This window comes from Aotus nancymaae, unplaced genomic scaffold (assembly GCF_030222135.1).
Source record: "Aotus nancymaae isolate 86718 unplaced genomic scaffold, 86718_ANA_hifiasm-v0.15.2.pri h1tg000009l, whole genome shotgun sequence".
Classification (NCBI taxonomy): Eukaryota; Metazoa; Chordata; class Mammalia; order Primates; family Aotidae; genus Aotus; species Aotus nancymaae.
In genome coordinates, this window is record NW_026988420.1 from 1,140,376 (window position 1) to 1,159,530 (window position 19,155).

The 19,155-nt window shown below is 38.0% G+C and overlaps 1 protein-coding gene across 3 annotated transcripts in view; it reads left to right on the forward strand.

Annotated features, from left to right (window-relative positions):
- Positions 1-19,155, forward strand: part of MTMR6 (myotubularin related protein 6) — a 48,257-nt gene that overhangs the window by 19,531 nt on the left and 9,571 nt on the right. For 2 of the 3 annotated variants that reach the window (XM_064373488.1, XM_012471083.3), the window contains exons 2-9: positions 121-237; positions 7,823-7,985; positions 9,186-9,343; positions 9,526-9,654; positions 14,010-14,144; positions 17,231-17,363; positions 18,035-18,144; positions 18,559-18,684. In XM_064373488.1, the coding sequence (XP_064229558.1) occupies positions 9,290-9,343; positions 9,526-9,654; positions 14,010-14,144; positions 17,231-17,363; positions 18,035-18,144; positions 18,559-18,684 (687 nt within the window). In that variant the 5' untranslated portion in view covers positions 121-237; positions 7,823-7,985; positions 9,186-9,289. Of the gene's footprint in view, positions 1-120; positions 238-7,822; positions 7,986-9,185; positions 9,344-9,525; positions 9,655-14,009; positions 14,145-15,090; positions 15,205-17,230; positions 17,364-18,034; positions 18,145-18,558; positions 18,685-19,155 lie in introns of all 3 variants that reach the window. The other variant, XM_064373489.1, reaches the window with a different exon arrangement.

The window sequence follows — 19,155 nt, forward strand, 5'->3', positions numbered from 1 at the left end:
GCTCTATGATTTTAGACAGAAGGAAGAAAAAATTGAGAATGGTACATATAAGTCCTGGGCTAACAGAAAAATAATTTATACTACTTTTGAAATGAGAAATAATGTCTTTTTTTCTTTTAGGTTGAACAAGTAAAATTACTTGACCGATTCAGTACTAGCAACAAGTCATTAACAGGAACACTCTATCTTACGGCTACACATCTATTATTTATAGACTCTCATCAAAAAGAAACCTGGGTAAGGAGGACGGCAGCAGTACTGTTTATCATAATGATGATAATGGACTTGGTTTGTTGTATTTTATTTTGAATGTTTGTAACACAATTTTTAATCATTGGTTTCCTATCTCAACCAGAATATTTTTTGATCTCCAGATCAGTCCTGCCCTCCCTTCTAATAAATCAGTTATAGAATGTGTAACGTGGAATTCTATAAAATACCACACTCTTTTCTCCATAATTGTAAAATGCCTGTTGTTCCTTTTAATTTTTAAAAATCTAAAAAATATGTACATGTTAACAGATCAAATGGATTGTTTGGTATATTCCACAGTGTTTTTATAAAATTGCAATTAGGGTATTTATCTTTTTTTGCTAGTATAAATGTTATAATACATCTATATATAACCAACATTTTGTGTATTTATATGAGACATATGTATATGTTTCTTTCTGTATATTTGCCAGAACTTCTCTGGGATATATGCCTGGGAATAAAATTATTGGGTCTTGAATAAGCACATATATAACATTACCGAGTATGTCACCTCTTCAAAATGGTTGTTTCAATTCATTCTCAGTAGTGTATTACACAATGTTCTACATTCTCAACGATATTGATATTATTAACTTACAATTTTTGCCTATCTAGTAGATTAGTGCAATTGTAATGTTAATGAGCTGATTACAAAGAATTTACCCTTTTCAGATTGAAAAAAAAAAGAAGTTTCATTTTCTTTTTTTATTGGGTCGTTTGTCTTTTATTGATTTTATAAGAGTTCTGGGCTACAAATAGAAATACTATTCAACCCAGAAATACTGTTACTGGATATGTACTCAAAGGAAAATAAATCATCCAACCAAAAAGACTTGCATGTTTATTGCAGCACTATTCACAATAGCAAATATATAGAATCAGCCTAGACACCCATCAGCAGTGGATTGGGGAAAGAAAATGTGGTGCATATGTACCACAGAATACTGTGCAGCCATAAAAAAGAACAAAATCATGGCCTTTACAGCAACATGGATGGGTACTGTGTTCACTGTCTGGGTAATGGGTTCAATGGAAGCTCAAACCTCAGCACCGTGCGATATGTTCATATTACAAACCTGCATGTGTACCCCCTGAATCTAAAAAAAAAAAAAGTATATTCAAGAAAAGAAATAAAGAGTTCTAGCTTATAATGCTTTGTCAGATGTGTGCTTCATAGATAGCTTTTCCTAGTATGTGGCTTATTTTCTCTGTTTCTGAGTATATATGTCTTTCAGTTAAAGCTTATATTTTTAATGTTACAAATTTTTCATTTTTTTTTTTTTTTGAGACAGAGTTTTCGCTCTTGTTACCCAGGCTGGAGTGCAATGGTGCGAGCTCGGCTTACTGCAACCTCTGCCTCCTGGGTTCAAGCAATTCTCCTGCCTCAGCCTCCCGAGTAGCTGGGACTACAGGCACGCACCACTATGCTCGGCTAATTTTTTTTATATGTTTAGTAGAGACGGGGTTTCACCATGTTGACCAGGATGGTCTCGATCTCTTGACCTCGTGATCCACCCGCCTCGGCCTCCCAAAGTGCTGGGATTATGGGATTATAGGCGTGAGCCACCGCACCCGGCCTCATTTTTTTCTTTTATGGTTTGTGCTCTGTTGTGACTTAAGAAATTATCTCCTATCTCAGAGTCATAAAGGTTCTTCTATATTTTCTTCAAAAAGCTTAAGTTTTATCTTGTAAGTTAATACATCTGAGAAATATTTTGGTGTATGAAGTGAATAGGGATTCACTTTTATTTTTTCACATAGATAACTGGCACCATTTATTGAGTGTTTCATTCCATTCAACTTTATTACAAGCTCTGTCATAAATGTGTCTTCCGTGTATGTGAGGCTCTGCTTTTGAGTTTTCTATTCTTTTGGTATATTGACTATGCTGTGTCACACTCTTTTATTGACTATAGCTTTTAAATAAGTTTTGATACCAAGTAGAGCATATTCTTCCAAGTTGTTCTTCAAAATTGCAATGGCTATTTTGTTCTTCCTTTTCTGTTTTAGAATTCATTCATTCATTCATTTAGCACACATTTATTGAGCATCTACAGTGTGTTTCATATCACTATTCTAGGTATTTTGGAAATAATAGCCAATAATAACAGATACAAATTCTGCCCTCATGGAGCCCACATTCTAGTGCTGAGAGATATGGATAATATCACCAATAAATAGGTAAATAAGTAAAATACAGTGATAAGTGCTAGGCAGAAAAAAGTAGGAATGGGGGTTAGAATATGGGGCTTACATCTGTGTGCCTGAGAGGAAGACACTTGGGCATGTTTCTGTGCCACTAGCTATGCCAGGTTTTAGAACCTCCACTTTATAGATGAAGAAGCTGAAGCTCAGGGAAGTGGCAATTCGTTCAGTGTAGAGCTCATGTAAGCTGTGTTATCAGGTAGTTTTGGGTTCAAATATCAGCTCTGCTGTTCACTGCTTAGGTGACTGTGTCAGGTTGCTTTTGGCTGTAAGTAAATGAATACCTGACTGAACATGGTGCCAAATCTTGCAAAGCAGGAGAGGTGGGTGGATTTTCCTCAGTAGCCCCCCTCTCCTTTTATCAGGGAAGAGAAGCTCTTTCAGAAGGCCCCCAGCCGACTTTCCCTAACATCTGATTGTTTGAAAATCCAGAGAGTTGGCTACTCCTACCTGAAAAAGAGGCAGAGAATGCAGATCCTAGTATTTCTGATCTCTTGAGGGAAAGGGGTGTTGCAAGTAAGGAAGGTGGGGAGGAATGGCAGACCAACAGTGTCTGCCAAAAAGTATGTGACTTTCGAGCTTAGCACCCATATAAAATGGGTATATAGCATCAGTCATCATGTAGGGTTTTTGTGAATCTTACATGACAGAAAGTATGAAAAGCATCTGTGCCTAAAACATAGTAGTGACAGTAAATCATAGCTGCTCATATATTTTTCTAAGCAGTAGAATCAAGATTAGAGGCAGTTAGGCCTCCCAGTCCAGAGAGTCATGTTGCTCTCTGGTACACCTCTGTACTGCACATACTGTACTCTTCTCTTTCTCTCTTTGATTGTACTCTTCTGATTTCCCCAAGAAGGCTAACCAGTTGATATGTGATTGTGTATCAACCATTAAGGAAATTCACTTGAGATTCTGATCTTGGAGAAGTTGTATTCCCTAGAGGTGCTAGATCCCTTCTCCATCCAGTGTTTGCCCAAGAATTGCCAGGAATTTTACCTAGCAGTACCTTCTGAAATAATTAGTCATATTATCATCCACTCCATCTACCCCTCCTTTATCCACCTGCTTCAATATTTTCTCTATTATCCATCTCCTAGAGATATAAATTAAGGCTTCCCATATAGCTATTCCTTAAGCTGCTAGGAATATAGTTTGAAGAACAGCAAAAAGATATGTGTGTTATTCTCCACTCTCCTATTGTTGTCTTTTAAATGCTTTCATATCAGTATATTCACTTATGTTTCCCCTAAATGAAGTTTATTTAGTATACTAGAGCCGTAGATAATAACATTTTAGATCCAGAAGGGGCCTTACCAACCTTTATCATTTTTCTCATTTTACAGTTATGTTTTCAAGATCACATAACTAGTTAGTGGTAGGACCAGGTTTCTTCATTATTTTCTTCCTGAAAATACTTTTGGGTATTTTTTTTTTTTTTTGAGACGGAATTTTGCCCTTGTTGCCCAGGCTAGAGTGCAATGGCACGATCTTGGCTCACTGCAACCTCCGCCTCCCAAGCAGGTTCAAGCGATTCTCCTGCCTCAGTCTCCCAAGTAGGTGAGATTACAGGCATGCACCACTATGCCTGGCTAATTTTGTAATTTTAATGGAGATGAGGTCCACCCTCAGGTGAGCCGCCTGCCTCAGCCTCCCAAAGTGCTGGGATTACAGGTGTGAGCCACTGCACCCAGCCACTTTTGGGTCTTTATAATTAGAATGAGAACAGTGATATACAGGTTGAGTATCCCCAATCCAAAAGTTGAGCACTGACATGATGGTCAAAGGAAATGGAGCATTTCAGATTGCAGATTTTTGGATTAGGGATGTCAATTGATAAGTAAAATGCAGATATAGCAAAATCTTTAAAAATCCAATATTTGAAATACTTCTAGTCTCAAACATTTTGGATAAGGGGTTCTCAACTTATAATATTACAGTTAGCTTTTTATTCCTTATTCTCTGTTTAAATGTGATTATTAGATCATTTTGAGTAACTTGTCACAGGCCCATCAGTATAAGTGATAATGGTGCTAAATCTTCAACGTAAGTATGGGCTATATGTGTGTGTGTGTGTGTGTGTGTGTGTGTGTGTGTGTGTGTATGTATGTATGTTAATTATTTGTTTTTGATGTAGTTTTAATTTCCATTGACAACTGCTTCTCTCATTATTCTCTTTCAAGCTTTACTTGATTATGCATTTAATCTTACAGGTGAACTGTAAATTTAATATGTATAATTAATATTAAAATGTGCTATTATAAATATATGTGTATTATGTAATCATCCCTCATTCTACTACCAAAAAACCAAAGCAGATTGGAATTTTTAAACTGAAATTTATGTTGAATTTTTAGATTAATTTGGGATTAATGGATCTCTTGCCATGATTTGGAGCCTATGATCTTTTGTTCTCCAGAAAAGTTTTCTATAAATACTTTAATAGGAGTGGTATTAAGAAAAAGTAGACATTTTTATTAGCAAACAAAATATTATTGGTAGTAGGTGAGAAAGATAAACATGTTCAAAATACCATCCAGTATTGAGTTTATAGTAGGCCTTTTTACTCATTCATTTAGTAAACTCTTATTGTGATAAAGGAGGTATCAGGGATGACATCCATATTTTTGGCTTGGGGATTCACATATAAAAAATTAAAGTTGTATTGTGTGATAGATAATATTTGTAAGGTTTTTGATTTGAGGAGGGCAATTATAATGTTCCAGGTATTGTGTTAGGTGCTGGAGATGTAATGTTGATCAACTGAGCACTAGACTTGCTTCTTATAAAGTGCCCAGTATCTAGCTGGATAAACAGACATTCACCACATGACAGATTACTCATGTAGTGAGTGCTGTTGTCACAGGATTTTTTGGGTATTGCTTAGCCAGCTGGAAACCTCTGTGGCTAGCGATGCCTCTGGTTGAGTTTTGCTTGCACCTGCTGCACTTGTTCCACTCACTTGGCCTGGCAGACTATGCTTGGCTTGTGCTAGCAGCCCAGATCCCATGCCTGCCAAGGGCTTGCCAGGTGTGGAGCAGCAATGGGTGTGTGAGCAAGCAAGCCTAGGGTCTGGTTACTGTGCACAGCCAGGCATGCTGGCTGCTGCAGTGGGGTGGGCAGCTCCAGGTGTTGGCACACACAAGTGCTGGCTCCATGTGAGGCTGTGGCTGGACCAGATGTACTGCAAGCAGCTTCTGCTATGGGCACCAGTGTCTGGACAAGGGGAACATGGTGGCATCCTGGAGCTCAGAGATATCAGGAACTGCAGAGCCCCAATGAGGGAGTTACAACATGTAACAGCCCTGGCTTGGAGAGCCCCAAGGTCTGGGCTACCAGAAGGGCTGCAGCTCTACTCTCCTTCTCATCACCCACAGCATGGGGCAGCAGGGAGCATGTTTCTGGGGGGCATGTTTTAGCCTGTTTGAGTTACAGCTCTTTTGGTTCCACCACCCTGCTCTGGCCAGTGGCTCTTGGGCTGGCCTGGCCCTGTTGCTGTTTCCTTTTGCATGGGGTGGCCACCCAGTGCCAACAGAGGGCAGGAGGGCTATAGTGTTACAATCCCTTTAGCTCCCACCTGCAGCTGGCAAGCTGGTCAGAGAAGTGTTATAACTCCTTTTGCTCTTACTGTTTGGCAAGTCCTGAGTTCTTGTCCCACATCCGTGAACAATGAGGTTATGTGGACAACTGGAAGTTGAGCAAGGCAGAGAAGAGCTTTATTGAGCAATCAAACAACTCTCAGCTCTTCAGCAGAGAGGAGACCCAAAGTGGGTAGCTTCTACCCACAGGCAGGTAGTCCTGATGAATTTCAGGTGGCAGAGTCTGGGGATTTTATGGGCTCAGAATGGAGGAAGTGATATTGGTCCATGGGCCTCCATTGGCTGACCTGGAAAAAGTACCATCTGGTTGGCCGAAAAGCATCAAGGAAGTTCTCTGGGTGGCAGACTCCACCTGGAACTAGCAGCCCAGTCCCCAGGCTTCAGGCTGTCCCTGGCTTCAAAGTGGGTTTTTACTGGGGACCCTCTCCTTCCCACCTAGAAACCTGCCTCCTGCTGCCATCAACATGCTGCCCATGGTACCCGGGCTGTCTGTCCTGGGGGATGCCCTTAGCTCCATACCATGCCACCCCCAGCCCCTCGGTCTCCCTTCTTTGCTCGTTGGCACCCAAAGTTTCAGCCTCAGAAGCAGTTTCCTGAGGGGCCAAGGCAGCCAGAGGCTGGTGTGTCAGTGCCACCCTGAGCACATGCACACCCAGCCAGGTCACGACAGCTCCTGGGTTCAGCTATTGGGACATGTCCACAACTTTGCTCCACCACAGAATGGGTGATGGGAGTTGGGAGGGGGGGGTACTAGGGAGTGGGAGTAGGTACTTCTGAACCTGCAGGGGCAGGGGATTTCCCAGACCCCCAAGAGCATAAGGATACCCAGGTCCAGAGCCATGGCTGGATGGCTGCAGCTGTGCCTGGGAGTGTGGGCTCCTTCCCTGCCAACTCAGTAGGGTGTGGGGCTTCCACTGGGATCACCTGTTCCCAGGTCTTCTTGGCTCTGCAGAGCGCACAGCCCTGGCTGTGCCTCCTCAGCTGCAGCTGGCTTCCTCACAGTAGCCACTCTGAACAGGCTGCTGCTGCCATCACTGTGAAGGAAAAGTATAGGTTGATCTGCAATAAGAAAAGGAAGGAGGCCTAACTTACTTGGGAAGGGTTGTGGGGCATGGTAGGCTACACTTATGGTGATATTATGAGTTTTAAGCAAAGGCTAGAAATGTGTCTAGAAGTTCTTAGATGAAGAGGTGGAGCTACAGTATCCCAGTTAGTGGGAGCATCTGACCGTGTGTAAAGGAGCTTGGTGCATTTGAGGAGCCAAAAGAAGGCTGTTGTCACCAGAACATAGTCAGTGATTGGGGGAGGGACTTGAAATGACTAGCTTGCCTTTCTTTTTTTAGTCTGCTTTTCAGTGTTCACTACAGTGTTGTAGAAAATGAATCAGAGGGTCAAGGATAGATATGGAGAGAGCATTTAGGAGGCTATTTATAATAGTTCAGGTGAGAAACAGTGGGGACATTGCAACTAGGGATGAGACAGTAGAGATGGAGAGAAGTGGATAGGTTACAGAAACATGTAGGAGATGCAGTTCCCAGGGTCTGATAATGTATTGAGTATGTGGAATGACAGAGAAAGGATCAGAGTGACACCCATATTCCTGATTTGGGCATTCAGTCATTTAAAAACTTGAAGTGTGAGTGAGTAGTATGTAACATTTGCAACTTTTTTTGAGAAGGACATTCCTTAACACTAAACGCATTCTAGAATAGAATATTTAGTGCTTTCCATGTTGATGACTTGGATGTTTTTTCATGCTGTAGATATTACACCACCATATTGCCTCAGTAGAGAAACTTGCTTTGACTACTTCTGGATGCCCACTTGTGATTCAGTGCAAGAACTTCAGAATTGTGCATTTCATTGTTCCCAGAGAAAGAGATTGCCATGATATATACAACTCTTTGCTACAACTGTCAAAACAAGGTATTGTTCTTAGAGACCAAAGCTTACATACTCAATTTGAGATGGGTTATCTAAGATACTTTATTTAATGTTTTATTATTGTTATTATACACTTTTTTACTCTGACAGTCAAGTTCTTGTGTACTCTTGTCTCCCCAAAATTGGCCTGAAAGTAATTAGAAACTATTGATCTGATATAACAATGGTGTAAAGAAGGGGTAAGGGTAAGGAAAAAGCAAAGCATTTATAGTAGAGCCTTACAAAACCACAGGTTCATCTTAATAGTTTAAATCTATTGATAGCAAGTAGCACAACATATTTTTTTAAGTGGGTATTTCACAATCAAAGAGAATGACTTGGAAGTTGATATTACAGAATGCAAATTTTAAGGGAGGTCATGGTCCTTTGGTAGAAATGGGACTAAAATATTCAATAGATTTGAATGGGAGATATGGAAGATGAGCAGAGAAACAAGAAAGGGTGAATTCTATTTTAGTAGAAGTAAAGTTGAGAGGGATATCAGTGCTAAAGAAGAATCTTACCACTACTTATGCCCTGTGAATCTTGTGACTTCCTTCCCCTAATGTGACTTGAATTATATGTTGGAGTGGATTTTGGTTGAGCAGTCTGGATTGCTACTTGCAAGAGCAGTCTCAGAGCAGGTCTTTGTTCATTCTTCTCTCTGAGGACATAAGCCTGTAACATCCTATTGTCTCAACTTAAGCCAGAGTTTGTAGTAAAGATGATTCAGTGACTCCCAGGCATATCGTTGTTCAGAAGGAAGTGTCCCCAGAACTCTGTGCAACAGTTGCCATTTTTGGTCCACACTGTCCTATAGGGATGGATAATGCAATTTCATGTTCTGTATGCCATCTCTAGCTTCTCATTATATCATTAGTCTATTTTACATCTCATTTGGGAAAGTGGTTAGTAGGAAGTGTGTATTAGTGTCTTTATAATTTTACTTTTAAGAAAAAAATGCAATAGAGTATTTAACACATAAGTCTACTATTATCTTTACTTTTGCTGATGACATAAATCCAATCTCAGATTGACTTGTATCTTTTTAGGTTTACTCATTTGCATATAGAATGTCAAATATATTTAAGTATTAGCCATCTCTTTGAAGACTGTAAAGAGAAAATGAAGGAAAAAACAACTTATTTGTAGTGTATTAGTCTTATAAATTGCACTTAACATTTAAAATTTTGTATTCTATAGCAAAATACGAGGATCTCTATGCATTTTCTTATAATCCCAAACAAAATGATTCAGAACGACTACAAGGTTGGCAGCTCATTGACCTTGCTGAGGAATATAAGAGGATGGGAGTGCCAAATTCACACTGGGAGTTGTCTGATGCCAACCGGGAATACAAGGTAACTTAACAACGTTTTGGAGAAATTCAGAAAATGTTAGTACCAGAGGGTCAGGGAGTGTCAGAGTACCAAGTTGTCTATGTACTGAAATGTGCTGTTCTTGCATTTAATAAGGTTTAAAGGTTTTTCAAGGTAGTTTTGAACTAAGAGTAGAGTGGTTATGTTTTGTTTGATATTTACAGATTTGTGAAACTTACCCCAGAGAACTTTATGTTCCCTGGACAGCAAGCAAACCAATAATTGTTGGTAGTTCCAAGTTCCGGAGCAAGGGAAGATTCCCCGTTCTTTCCTACTATCATCAAGATAAGAAGGTAGGATGCTTTTCTTTTGATTTTAGAAATAAAGTATAACTCCTCTTCAGATTTAAGTATCTAAAAGAACACTTTTTTTTTTTTGAGGCAGAGTCTTGCTCTTTTTCTGAGGCTGGAGTGCAGTGGCACGATCTCAGCTCACTGCAACCTCTACCTTCCGGGTCAAGCAATTTTTGTGCCTCAGCCTCCTGAGTACCTGGGACTACAGGCACGTACCACCACGCCCGACTAATTTTTGTTTTTAGTAGAGATAGGGTTTTGCCACGTTGGCCAGGCTGGTCTCAAACTCCTGACCTCAAGTGATCAGCCTGCCTTAGCCTCCCAAAGCACTGGGATTACAGGTGTGAAGCACTGTTGGATCAAGAACACTATTTTTTACATTAAAAGATTGCTGGTCGGGCATGGTGGCTCACACCTATAATCCCAACACTTTGGGAGGCTGAGGTGGACAGATCAGGAGGCCAAGAGATAGAGACCATTTTGGCCAACATGGTGAAACTACGTCTCTACTAAAAATACAAAAATTAGCTGGGCGTGGTGGCGCACACCTGTAGTTCCAGCTACTTGGGAGGCTGAGGCAGGAGAATCACTTGAACCTGGGAGGCGGAGATTGCAGTGGGCCAAGATCACACCACTGCACTCAAGCCTGGCAACAGAGCGAGACTTCATCTCAAAAAAATAAAAATAAAAAAGATTGCTAATGGAGAAGCACTGGCTTTTTGTTTAATTACATTTTACAAATTTAAAACAAAACTACTCAAATATAGAAATTTTCATACTTCTTGTCATCTTTTCTTGACCCTCCCTTCCTTCCAGAAGTGACTTGAAAATAATAGAATTAGTTAACAGATGTGATCCTCTTCCTTTCCTGTGGTTCTTTCGATTCTACTTGTATTTGGGAAAACCAGATCATTTTGATAAGACAACGACTGAGACAACGGAGAGAACCAAGGGCATTTCAGGGTCCCATTTTAATAGTAAGCTTACATCAAAAGGATTTTGTAACATGAAGCAGTGTAGGAGACATCTTTATAGTGAGATGCTGTAATAAGGGTTGCTTATTATAGTAAAACTTACCTTTGTAGCCTACTAATAGAAGGCCAGGAGGCACCATATGTTAAATGCTTTATATGGATATCTTCCTAACTTTGTAAGATAGGCTTTACTAATTACCTGAAACTTTGAAGTGGGGAAATTGAAGTTCAAAGAGGGTAATCACTTCCCCTGCATCTCACAGCAAATAAGTTGATGAATTCTATGCCATTTCTGACTCTAAATCCTTTGTGACCTTATTTTTTTTATCTGAGAACTTTTAGAATCTTCTTTTCCCCTAGTGTTCTGAAATTTATTTTTCCTTCTTTCTTTTTTTTTTTTTGAGATGGAGTTTCTCTCGTTGCCCAGGCTGGAGTGCAATGGTGCGATCTCGGCTCACTGCGTCCTCTGCCTCCTGGCTTCAGTGATTCTTCTGCCTCAGCCTCCTGTGTAGCTGGGACTACACAGTAGTCCCAGCCACTACACCCAGCTAATTTTTGTATTTTTAGTAGAGATGGGGTTTCACCATGTTGGCCCAGGCTGGTCTCGAACTCCTGAGCTCAAGTAATCCACTTGCTTCAGCCTTCCAAAGTGCTGGGATTATAGGCATGAGCCACTGCATCTGGCCTATTCTGAAATTTCACAGTAATGTGCCTTGGCATGTCTTTTGAAATCTCACCTAGAAACTCAGCATGTCTTTTGAAATCTCACCTAGAAACTCAGGTCTCAGTTTTGGGAATTTCCTTCTGTATTTCTTTGGTAATTTCCTCTCTTCTATAAATTTTCTTTGCACTTTTTATTTACTAGTTGACAATTGGGCTTTGTAGAATAAACCTATACTTTTTTAAAAAAAATTTCTCCTCTATATCATATTTTTGTATTTTCTGGACAATTTCCTTAATCTTATCTCCATTCTGTGTCTTAGATCCTTTTTTGCTGTAGTGTTTTTAATATCTGAGAGCTTTTCCTATTTTCTGAAATTTTTAAAGATTGTTTTTTATTCTTGGATGTAATGTTTTAGTTTTTGAGGATGTTAAAAATTTTAAAAAGAAAAATTCTCATGCTTCCCACATTAGTTACCTTTTTGCTCAGAGTTCCATTTTTTTTTTTATTTAGTGTTTTTGTCTTTACTGTCTTTAAAATACCTGTTTCTTGGGTGACTTCTCATACTTAAGCTGTTTTGAAGTTTGTGTGTGGAAGTGGTTTGTATCTTGGTATTCTTTCTTTCTTTTTTTTTTTTTGAGACAAGGTCTTGCTTTGTTGCCCAGGCTGGAGCTCACTGGTGCAATTTCAGTTCACTGCAACCTCCACCTCCCAGGTTCAAGAGATTCTCCTGCCTCAGCCTCCTGAGTAGCTGGGATCAAAGGCATGTGCCACCACGCCTGGCTAATTTTTGTATTTTTAGTAGAGATGGGGTTTCGCCATGTTGTCTGGAACTCCTGACCTCAGGTGATCAACCCACCTTGGCTTCCCAAAGTGCTGGGATTACAGGTGTGAGCTACCATTCCTGGCTTTGGGATTCTTTCTGTTGTATAAATTGGTTTCCTTAAAGAAGAAACTTCTAATTTTGGTCCCAGTGTGTATAGTCTGTCTATGATTCAAGTGTGAGAAGAGTGATGGCAGGATCTCACATTTTATTATGTAGACTTTACTTAATTCTCCTAGTTTTTGTAAGTATAGGGCTTCACCCCTGCCCACAACTGTGTCTGTTGTCTGTAGAGTCTTCAGGTTCATCCTCATTATAGAATAAACTTTGTCTTCAAAGTAAGGGAGAATCTGGTAGTCTTAGCTAGTCCTTTTATAGGCATTCAACCAGTTCTCCTTCTTTCAGTTATATTCCTGCTCAGGCCTTCAGAGGTTACAAAACCTCTGAAGCCTTTTGGAATTTTGCTGCACAAAATACCTTGGTTCTTATTGACTTAAGGGAGTTAGCAGCTTTCTTTGTCCTGTAAAATTGGTTATCACTTGCTAGTCGGCTGTCACCTCCCCAAATTTTATTGACATCTCTATTGTTGCCTTTTTTCCCATTCTCTTTGTCCCTGTGGTTTTATACATTTTAACTTTCTTTATTAGAACCTCACTTGGATTTTGGGAAGGAGCAGAGGCAAAGGGGTAAAGGTTCAGACAGAAGTTTCTAATCTACTTTTCACAACTAAATCATAGAGACGTCAAATGGTTATGGCCTCTCTTGACATAGCCATATGTATAAACATTGTTTATTGGAGAGTTGGGCTGAAAACAGTTATTCAGTGAACAACTTTACAAGTCAGAAAGTAGGTATGAAAAGAATCTAATAAGGCAATGCTTATTTTCTACTATTTTATCAATTTTTCATGGTTTTATTTTTTGTGTGAATTTAAAATATGCAGATCTACAAATTTCTATGTATTTTTGTTTTCCATTGGAAAAAAAAAGTATGTGGATTTAAATCTTTTAAATTTTCTTTAGGACTTTAAACAACTGTAGGCTGGGCATGATGGTTTATGCCTGTGATCCCAGCATGGTGGAAGGCTGAGGTGGGCAGATCACTTGAGCCCAGGAGTTGACAACCAGCCTGGGCAACATAGCAAAACCCCATCTCAACAAAAAATACAAAAATTACTCAAACATGGTGTTGTGTACCTGTAGTCCCAGTTACTCTGGAAGCTGAATTGGAAGGATTGCTTGATCCCAGGAGGTCAAGGCTGCAGTGAGCCGTGATTGCGCCACTGCACTCCAGTCTAGGTAGCAGAACAAGACCTTATCTCAAAAACAAACAAAAAACAGTAAATATTGAATCCAAACACTCACTACTTATAGATATTCTTGCTCTATTGACTATCTTTTAATCCAAATTTGAATTGAAGCTCATTTTTCTCATTTTATATTAAGATTGCTGATTTCTAATTAGAGATCTTAAAGCCTCTAGAAAGTAAAAGTTTCAATGTTGCTACTTAAAAACTCTTGTTCTATTTTTACTGACTAATCTTTTACTTGAACTTCAGTTGGAAGTATCCTGTAATCCAAATGGAGCACAGAATGCAGATATCTTAGCAGTAGGTTACTTAACAGAGAATTGACTGGGTGTTATTTCTTAGGACCCAGGTTTTCTTCATCAAACTAGATAAGAAGGTATTTAGTTTTCTTATGAAAAGAGAATATTGGGGAAACTTAGGGAATATCAAGCTATTGAAATAATATTTAATTCAAAGAAGATCTTAACGTTACTGCCTCTTAATTGTCATATCTGATTTGAACACTTTTGGCTTTTTTTCTTCTAAGCATTTTTAAAGACATGTTTTAGAGATCTTGGCATAATCTGTTTTCTGTCCTTTTAAAAATAGGCTGCCATTTGTCGATGTAGTCAACCACTCTCTGGATTCAGTGCTAGGTGCGTGGAGGATGAACATTTGCTTCAAGCCATTAGTAAAGCCAATCCAGTCAATCGCTATATGTATGTCGTGGATACCAGGCCAAAAGTATGTATCTTGAATACAGCACAGTCTGCTAGTTTAATTGTCTTTATTACTTAATAAGAGTTAGTAAACTTGCCTGTATTTAAAATATCTGAATCGTAGTTTTAAATTAACTAAGGCTAATGATACTAAGGAAATCAATCCTTTATTTAAAGAGTACCAATTTGGAAGACCAATTTCTGACTAACTCATGGTGATTTCTTATGTCTTCTGATACTTATATAAATTCAGGAAAGCTTAATTTTTATATTGAGAACTCTTGGTAGTGTATAAGTCTTATGTTATTGTGAAGAAATAATAAAATGTGTGTTGTGAAAAATAAATTATTCTCCTTTTTTTTTTTTTTTTTTGAAGACAGAGTTGCTGTCTGTCGCCCTGGAGTGCAGTGGCACAATCTCGGCTTACTACAACCTCCGCCTCCCCAGTTCAAGCAAGTCTCCTGCCTCAGCCTCCTGAGTAGTTGGTATTACAGCCACGTACCACCACTCCTGGCTAATTTTTTATATTTTAGTAGAGATGGGGTTTCACCATGTTGACCAGGCTGGTCTTGAACTCCAGGCCTCAAGTGATCTGCCCACTTCAGTTGGCCTCCCATAATGCTGGGATTACAAGCGTGAGCCACCATGCCCAGCCTGAATTCTTCTTATTTTTTGCAGAATTTTCAATTGGCAAAACATTTTTATGCTAAAATAATGGATTTTATCTTGAAATATTCAAGAAAATAAGGAAAACAGATACTTAGGAAACATAGAACTAGAAAATTATAAATAGTGAACAGGAATTTGGGTTATATTAGGCATCTGTGCTATGGGGCTAAATTTTTATTATTGAGACAAATCCCTTCTTTTTATTAACATAGTTAAACAACCAATTCATATAGAATTCTGAAACTAAAGTAATTAAAATCCTCAGTGGTAACAGTTAGCATTGCTTTTAATTTTTGTTATAGCATCGCATGCAGAGCTGGTGGGCTACACAAAAGGACATTGGCAGAATTATAGTGAGAATTTCTTCAGAAATCCAGAATGATGAGAAAATAAGAGAAAGCAATGAGAAAAAGCGAGTAAGCAATGTAGAACACAAGTGGTTTTTAGGCAGCTTTGTAAAAGGAATGGTCACTACTTTAGAAATGATTCTCATTATTATGTAATTTCACAAAAGATAATTTAGAAAACAGAAGAAGAGATTAATTTGAGTAAATTAAGAATTATTTGGCTGGGCGTGGTGGCTCACACTTGTAATCCCAGCGCTGTGGGAGGCTGAGGTGAGTGGATCACCTGAGGTCAGTAGTTCAAGACTAGCCTGGCCAACATAGTGAAACCCTGTCTCTACTAAAAATACAAAAAATTAGCTGAGTGTGGTGGCAGGTACCTCTAATCCCAGCTACTTGGGAGGCTGAGGCAGGGGAATTGCTTGAACCTGGGAGGCAGAGGTTACAGCTAGCCGAGATTGTGCCATTGCACTCCAGATTGGGTGATAGAGCAAAACTCTGTCTCAAAAAAAGAAAAAATACAAAATTAAGAATTATTTAAAAATAGAAATTGATAACTTGATAATCTTTTGTTTTATTTTATTTTATCTTATTTTATTTTATTTCGAGGTGGAGTCTCTTTCTGTTGTGCAAGCTGGAGTTCAGTGGCATGATCTTGGCTCACTGCAACCTCCACCTCCCGGTTTCCAGCAATCCTCCTGCCTCAGGCTCCTGAGTAGCTGGGACTACAGGCACATGCCACAACGCCCAGCTAACTTTTTGTATTTTTAGTAGAGACGGGGTTTCACCATGTTAGCCAGGATGGTCTTGATCTCCTGACCTTGTGATCTGCCCGCCTCGACCTCCCAAAGTGCTGGGATTACCTGCGTGAGCCAACCTTGCCTGGTTGACAATTTTTTATTGTATTAAAAATAAAAGACTTTATTAGGAGTTAAGAGTGTTGGTGATGACTCTTATAAAAAAAAATTCTAGAACACTTTTTCAGTAATATTAAGTATAAAAGGTGATTGTAATATGAGACTTTTTGAAGATGAGTTCTGACATAGTGATTTGTTCTTCAGACCTCATGGCTTTCATTTGTATAATTATCTTCTACACAGAAAATATTATTCTTTGATTGTTTTACTAGTTAAAGGTAAATCAAGTAGTAATAACATGGAAGCATTTTTTAACATCTAACTGTGGATATTACTTTAGGTGCTGAATAACTAGTGAGTCAGTAGGATACAATTTAACTACTTGTTACCAAACTGAAGTCCAATCTACAAAATGAAGAACTCCTTTTTTTTTTTTCATTTTTACATTATTTTCTTTTGAACTTGATTGCTAGAAGAGCTCCTTTTCTTCTAATTTAGGCTCTGTTTTATCCACGTTCATAAGAATTTTTAGTAAATTATATTAACATTCTGTATGAAATCCTAGCCTAGAAGAATTCATCATGCCAAATCCTAAGGGGACCGCTGACAACATTTTGATCTAATAGCTAAAGACTATGAGCAATCTGGTTTTTTCCTGGAGACCAGTTTATTTTTGGCCCAGTTCTTGGAGGTGTATCAGGATAGCTGATTACATGCCATTTTACATGGTGTATGGGCCTCCAGTAATCTCTCATATAGAAGACCTGAAGTAATCTGAAGCATATTTCAGATCTGATTTTCAGGTCCCTATGGCTTTCAGAATGATCAGTGCTCTAGGCTTGTTCTGAAGTAAATCTCATAGGTAGAAAAGTCCCCCAGCCAGCTCTGCTCAACTGAATCATTTAGAAATTAGATAGGAGACATTTCTTTCTAATTTTAAAATATTACAAACATATGAAAAACTGACTAAAAACATAAATGAATTGGCTTCATGAACTTACGGGAACTTCTTGTCTACACCTTTTCATTAACAATCATATTACTTTATTATATCCTTCATTACTATTTAATAACATGGTATTTTTACTTATCAAAAGATGGTAGCTTATTCAGTTTTGATGAGTTCCTTTAAACTCTCTGCTGCTAGCTAAAATACTGCTTATTTAGTATTTTCATCACATTTTGGTAAATTAAAAGAGAAAATTAATTTGTCTCTAAATTTCTAAAACTTTTAATTTTAGCTGAATGCAATGGCCAACAGAGCAGCTGGAAAAGGTTATGAAAATGAAGACAACTATTCCAGTATTAGATTTCAGTTTGTTGGAATTGAAAATATTCATGTCATGAGGTCCAGCCTTCAGAAATTATTGGAAGGTATATTATTGCTTACTTTTTTAGGCACCTTTGTCCAAAAGAAATCTAATGCTAGTCACATGTAATTTAGAATTTCCCAGTGGTCACATTTAAAAAAGTAAAAAGAAACAGGTGAAATTAATTTTAATAATATCCTAATCAATATAAAAAAATTAGTAATGAGATATTTTTCTTTTCATCAAGTTTTAGAAGTCAAGTGTGTATTTTACACTTATAGTCCATCTGAGTTTGGACAAGCCATATTTCAAATGTTTAGTAGCCATATTTTGTTATGGCTACTATATTAGACAGTGTAATTCTAATGGTTTTGAAAAAAATTGTTATCAGATAGATATTCTTGAGTAGTCAGTATAGTAAATATTAATTTATGGTTATGTTCATTTAAATATTCCATTCATAGTATGGAATTTAAAAAATTAAAATATAAGATTATTTTTAGTTAGATGCTTGTGCTACAATGTTTTTAAACAGATTGGAGCATTTTTGTAAGCACAGGAATAATAGAAAAATGTATCCAAAAATCAATTATTGACCTTTTAATAGCATCTTTTCATTTATAGTCTTGCCTAATTATTTTGTCTTCTTCTTTGTTAATTTACTTATCTAGAGAGATCTTGAAAAAAACAGATTTTAGCCATATTCTAATTGAAATATTTTTATCGCTCTTTTAGTCAATGGCACTAAAGGGCTTTCTGTCAATGATTTCTACTCTGGTTTGGAGAGCTCAGGATGGCTTCGCCATATCAAAGCTGTTATGGATGCTGCAATCTTCTTGGCCAAAGTAACACTTTATCTTTCATATTTGGTCTTGGGGTTTGTAATGGTGGGAAGGAGTAGATTTGTTCTGTTGGGGACTGGTATCTATTCATCAGATAACTTTTATTATTTTTTACCTCTTTAATAAGCTTCACTTTATTTTGAGCCTTAAAAATACCATGTGGCATTTAATGTGGAGACTTAAAAAAATGCTCCCAAATACTTTGAAGCAACATTTTTGCCTTTGTTTTTTGTTTGTTTGCTTGTGTTCTTGTTGTTACTATATTTTGTTGTATATTTTGGAAATTATACTCTGACATTATCATTGCAGGGATAGCACTTCTTTGTAACACAATACCTGCTACTGTGGTTTTCAAGTAGAACTTACTGGTTTACCTAAAAGTACACTAGAATCTAAGTATGTGATCTTTCTTTTCAGGCAATAATGGTTGAAAATGCAAGTGTGCTGGTACATTGTTCTGATGGTTGGGATAGGACTTCCCAGGTTTGTTCCCTGGGTTCTCTTTTATTGGATTCCTACTACAGGACAATCAAAGGATTCATGGTAAGGATTTATTTGGTTAGACTGATGGTTCTTAAGTAGGAGTAATTTCATGTCCCTCCAGAGGACATTTGGCAGTGTTGGAGACAATTTTGCACTAAAGGAAATGATGAGACTGGCATCCATGGTAGTGGCCAGGGATATTGCTAACCTAAATATATTATAATACGCAAAATTTTTGCTGGGGGCCAGCCCCACAGCAAAGAATTATCTGGCGCGTAATGTCAGCAGTGTTGAGGCTGAGAAACCTTGAGTTAGACTCATTTCCATTTGTGCTAATGCTGACAATAAATTTTAGATTTAAAACATTTTTCTTCCTAAATGTTCCAATGGAAATATTCAGTATTTTCAGTATTTAGATTTTTATCTAACAAATGTAAATAATGTAATAAAACAAGGCACAAATAAGAGTACTTAAAATTAAATTCTGAAGGAAATCTTCTATTTAAAACACCTGCATTTGTAAGTGTAATA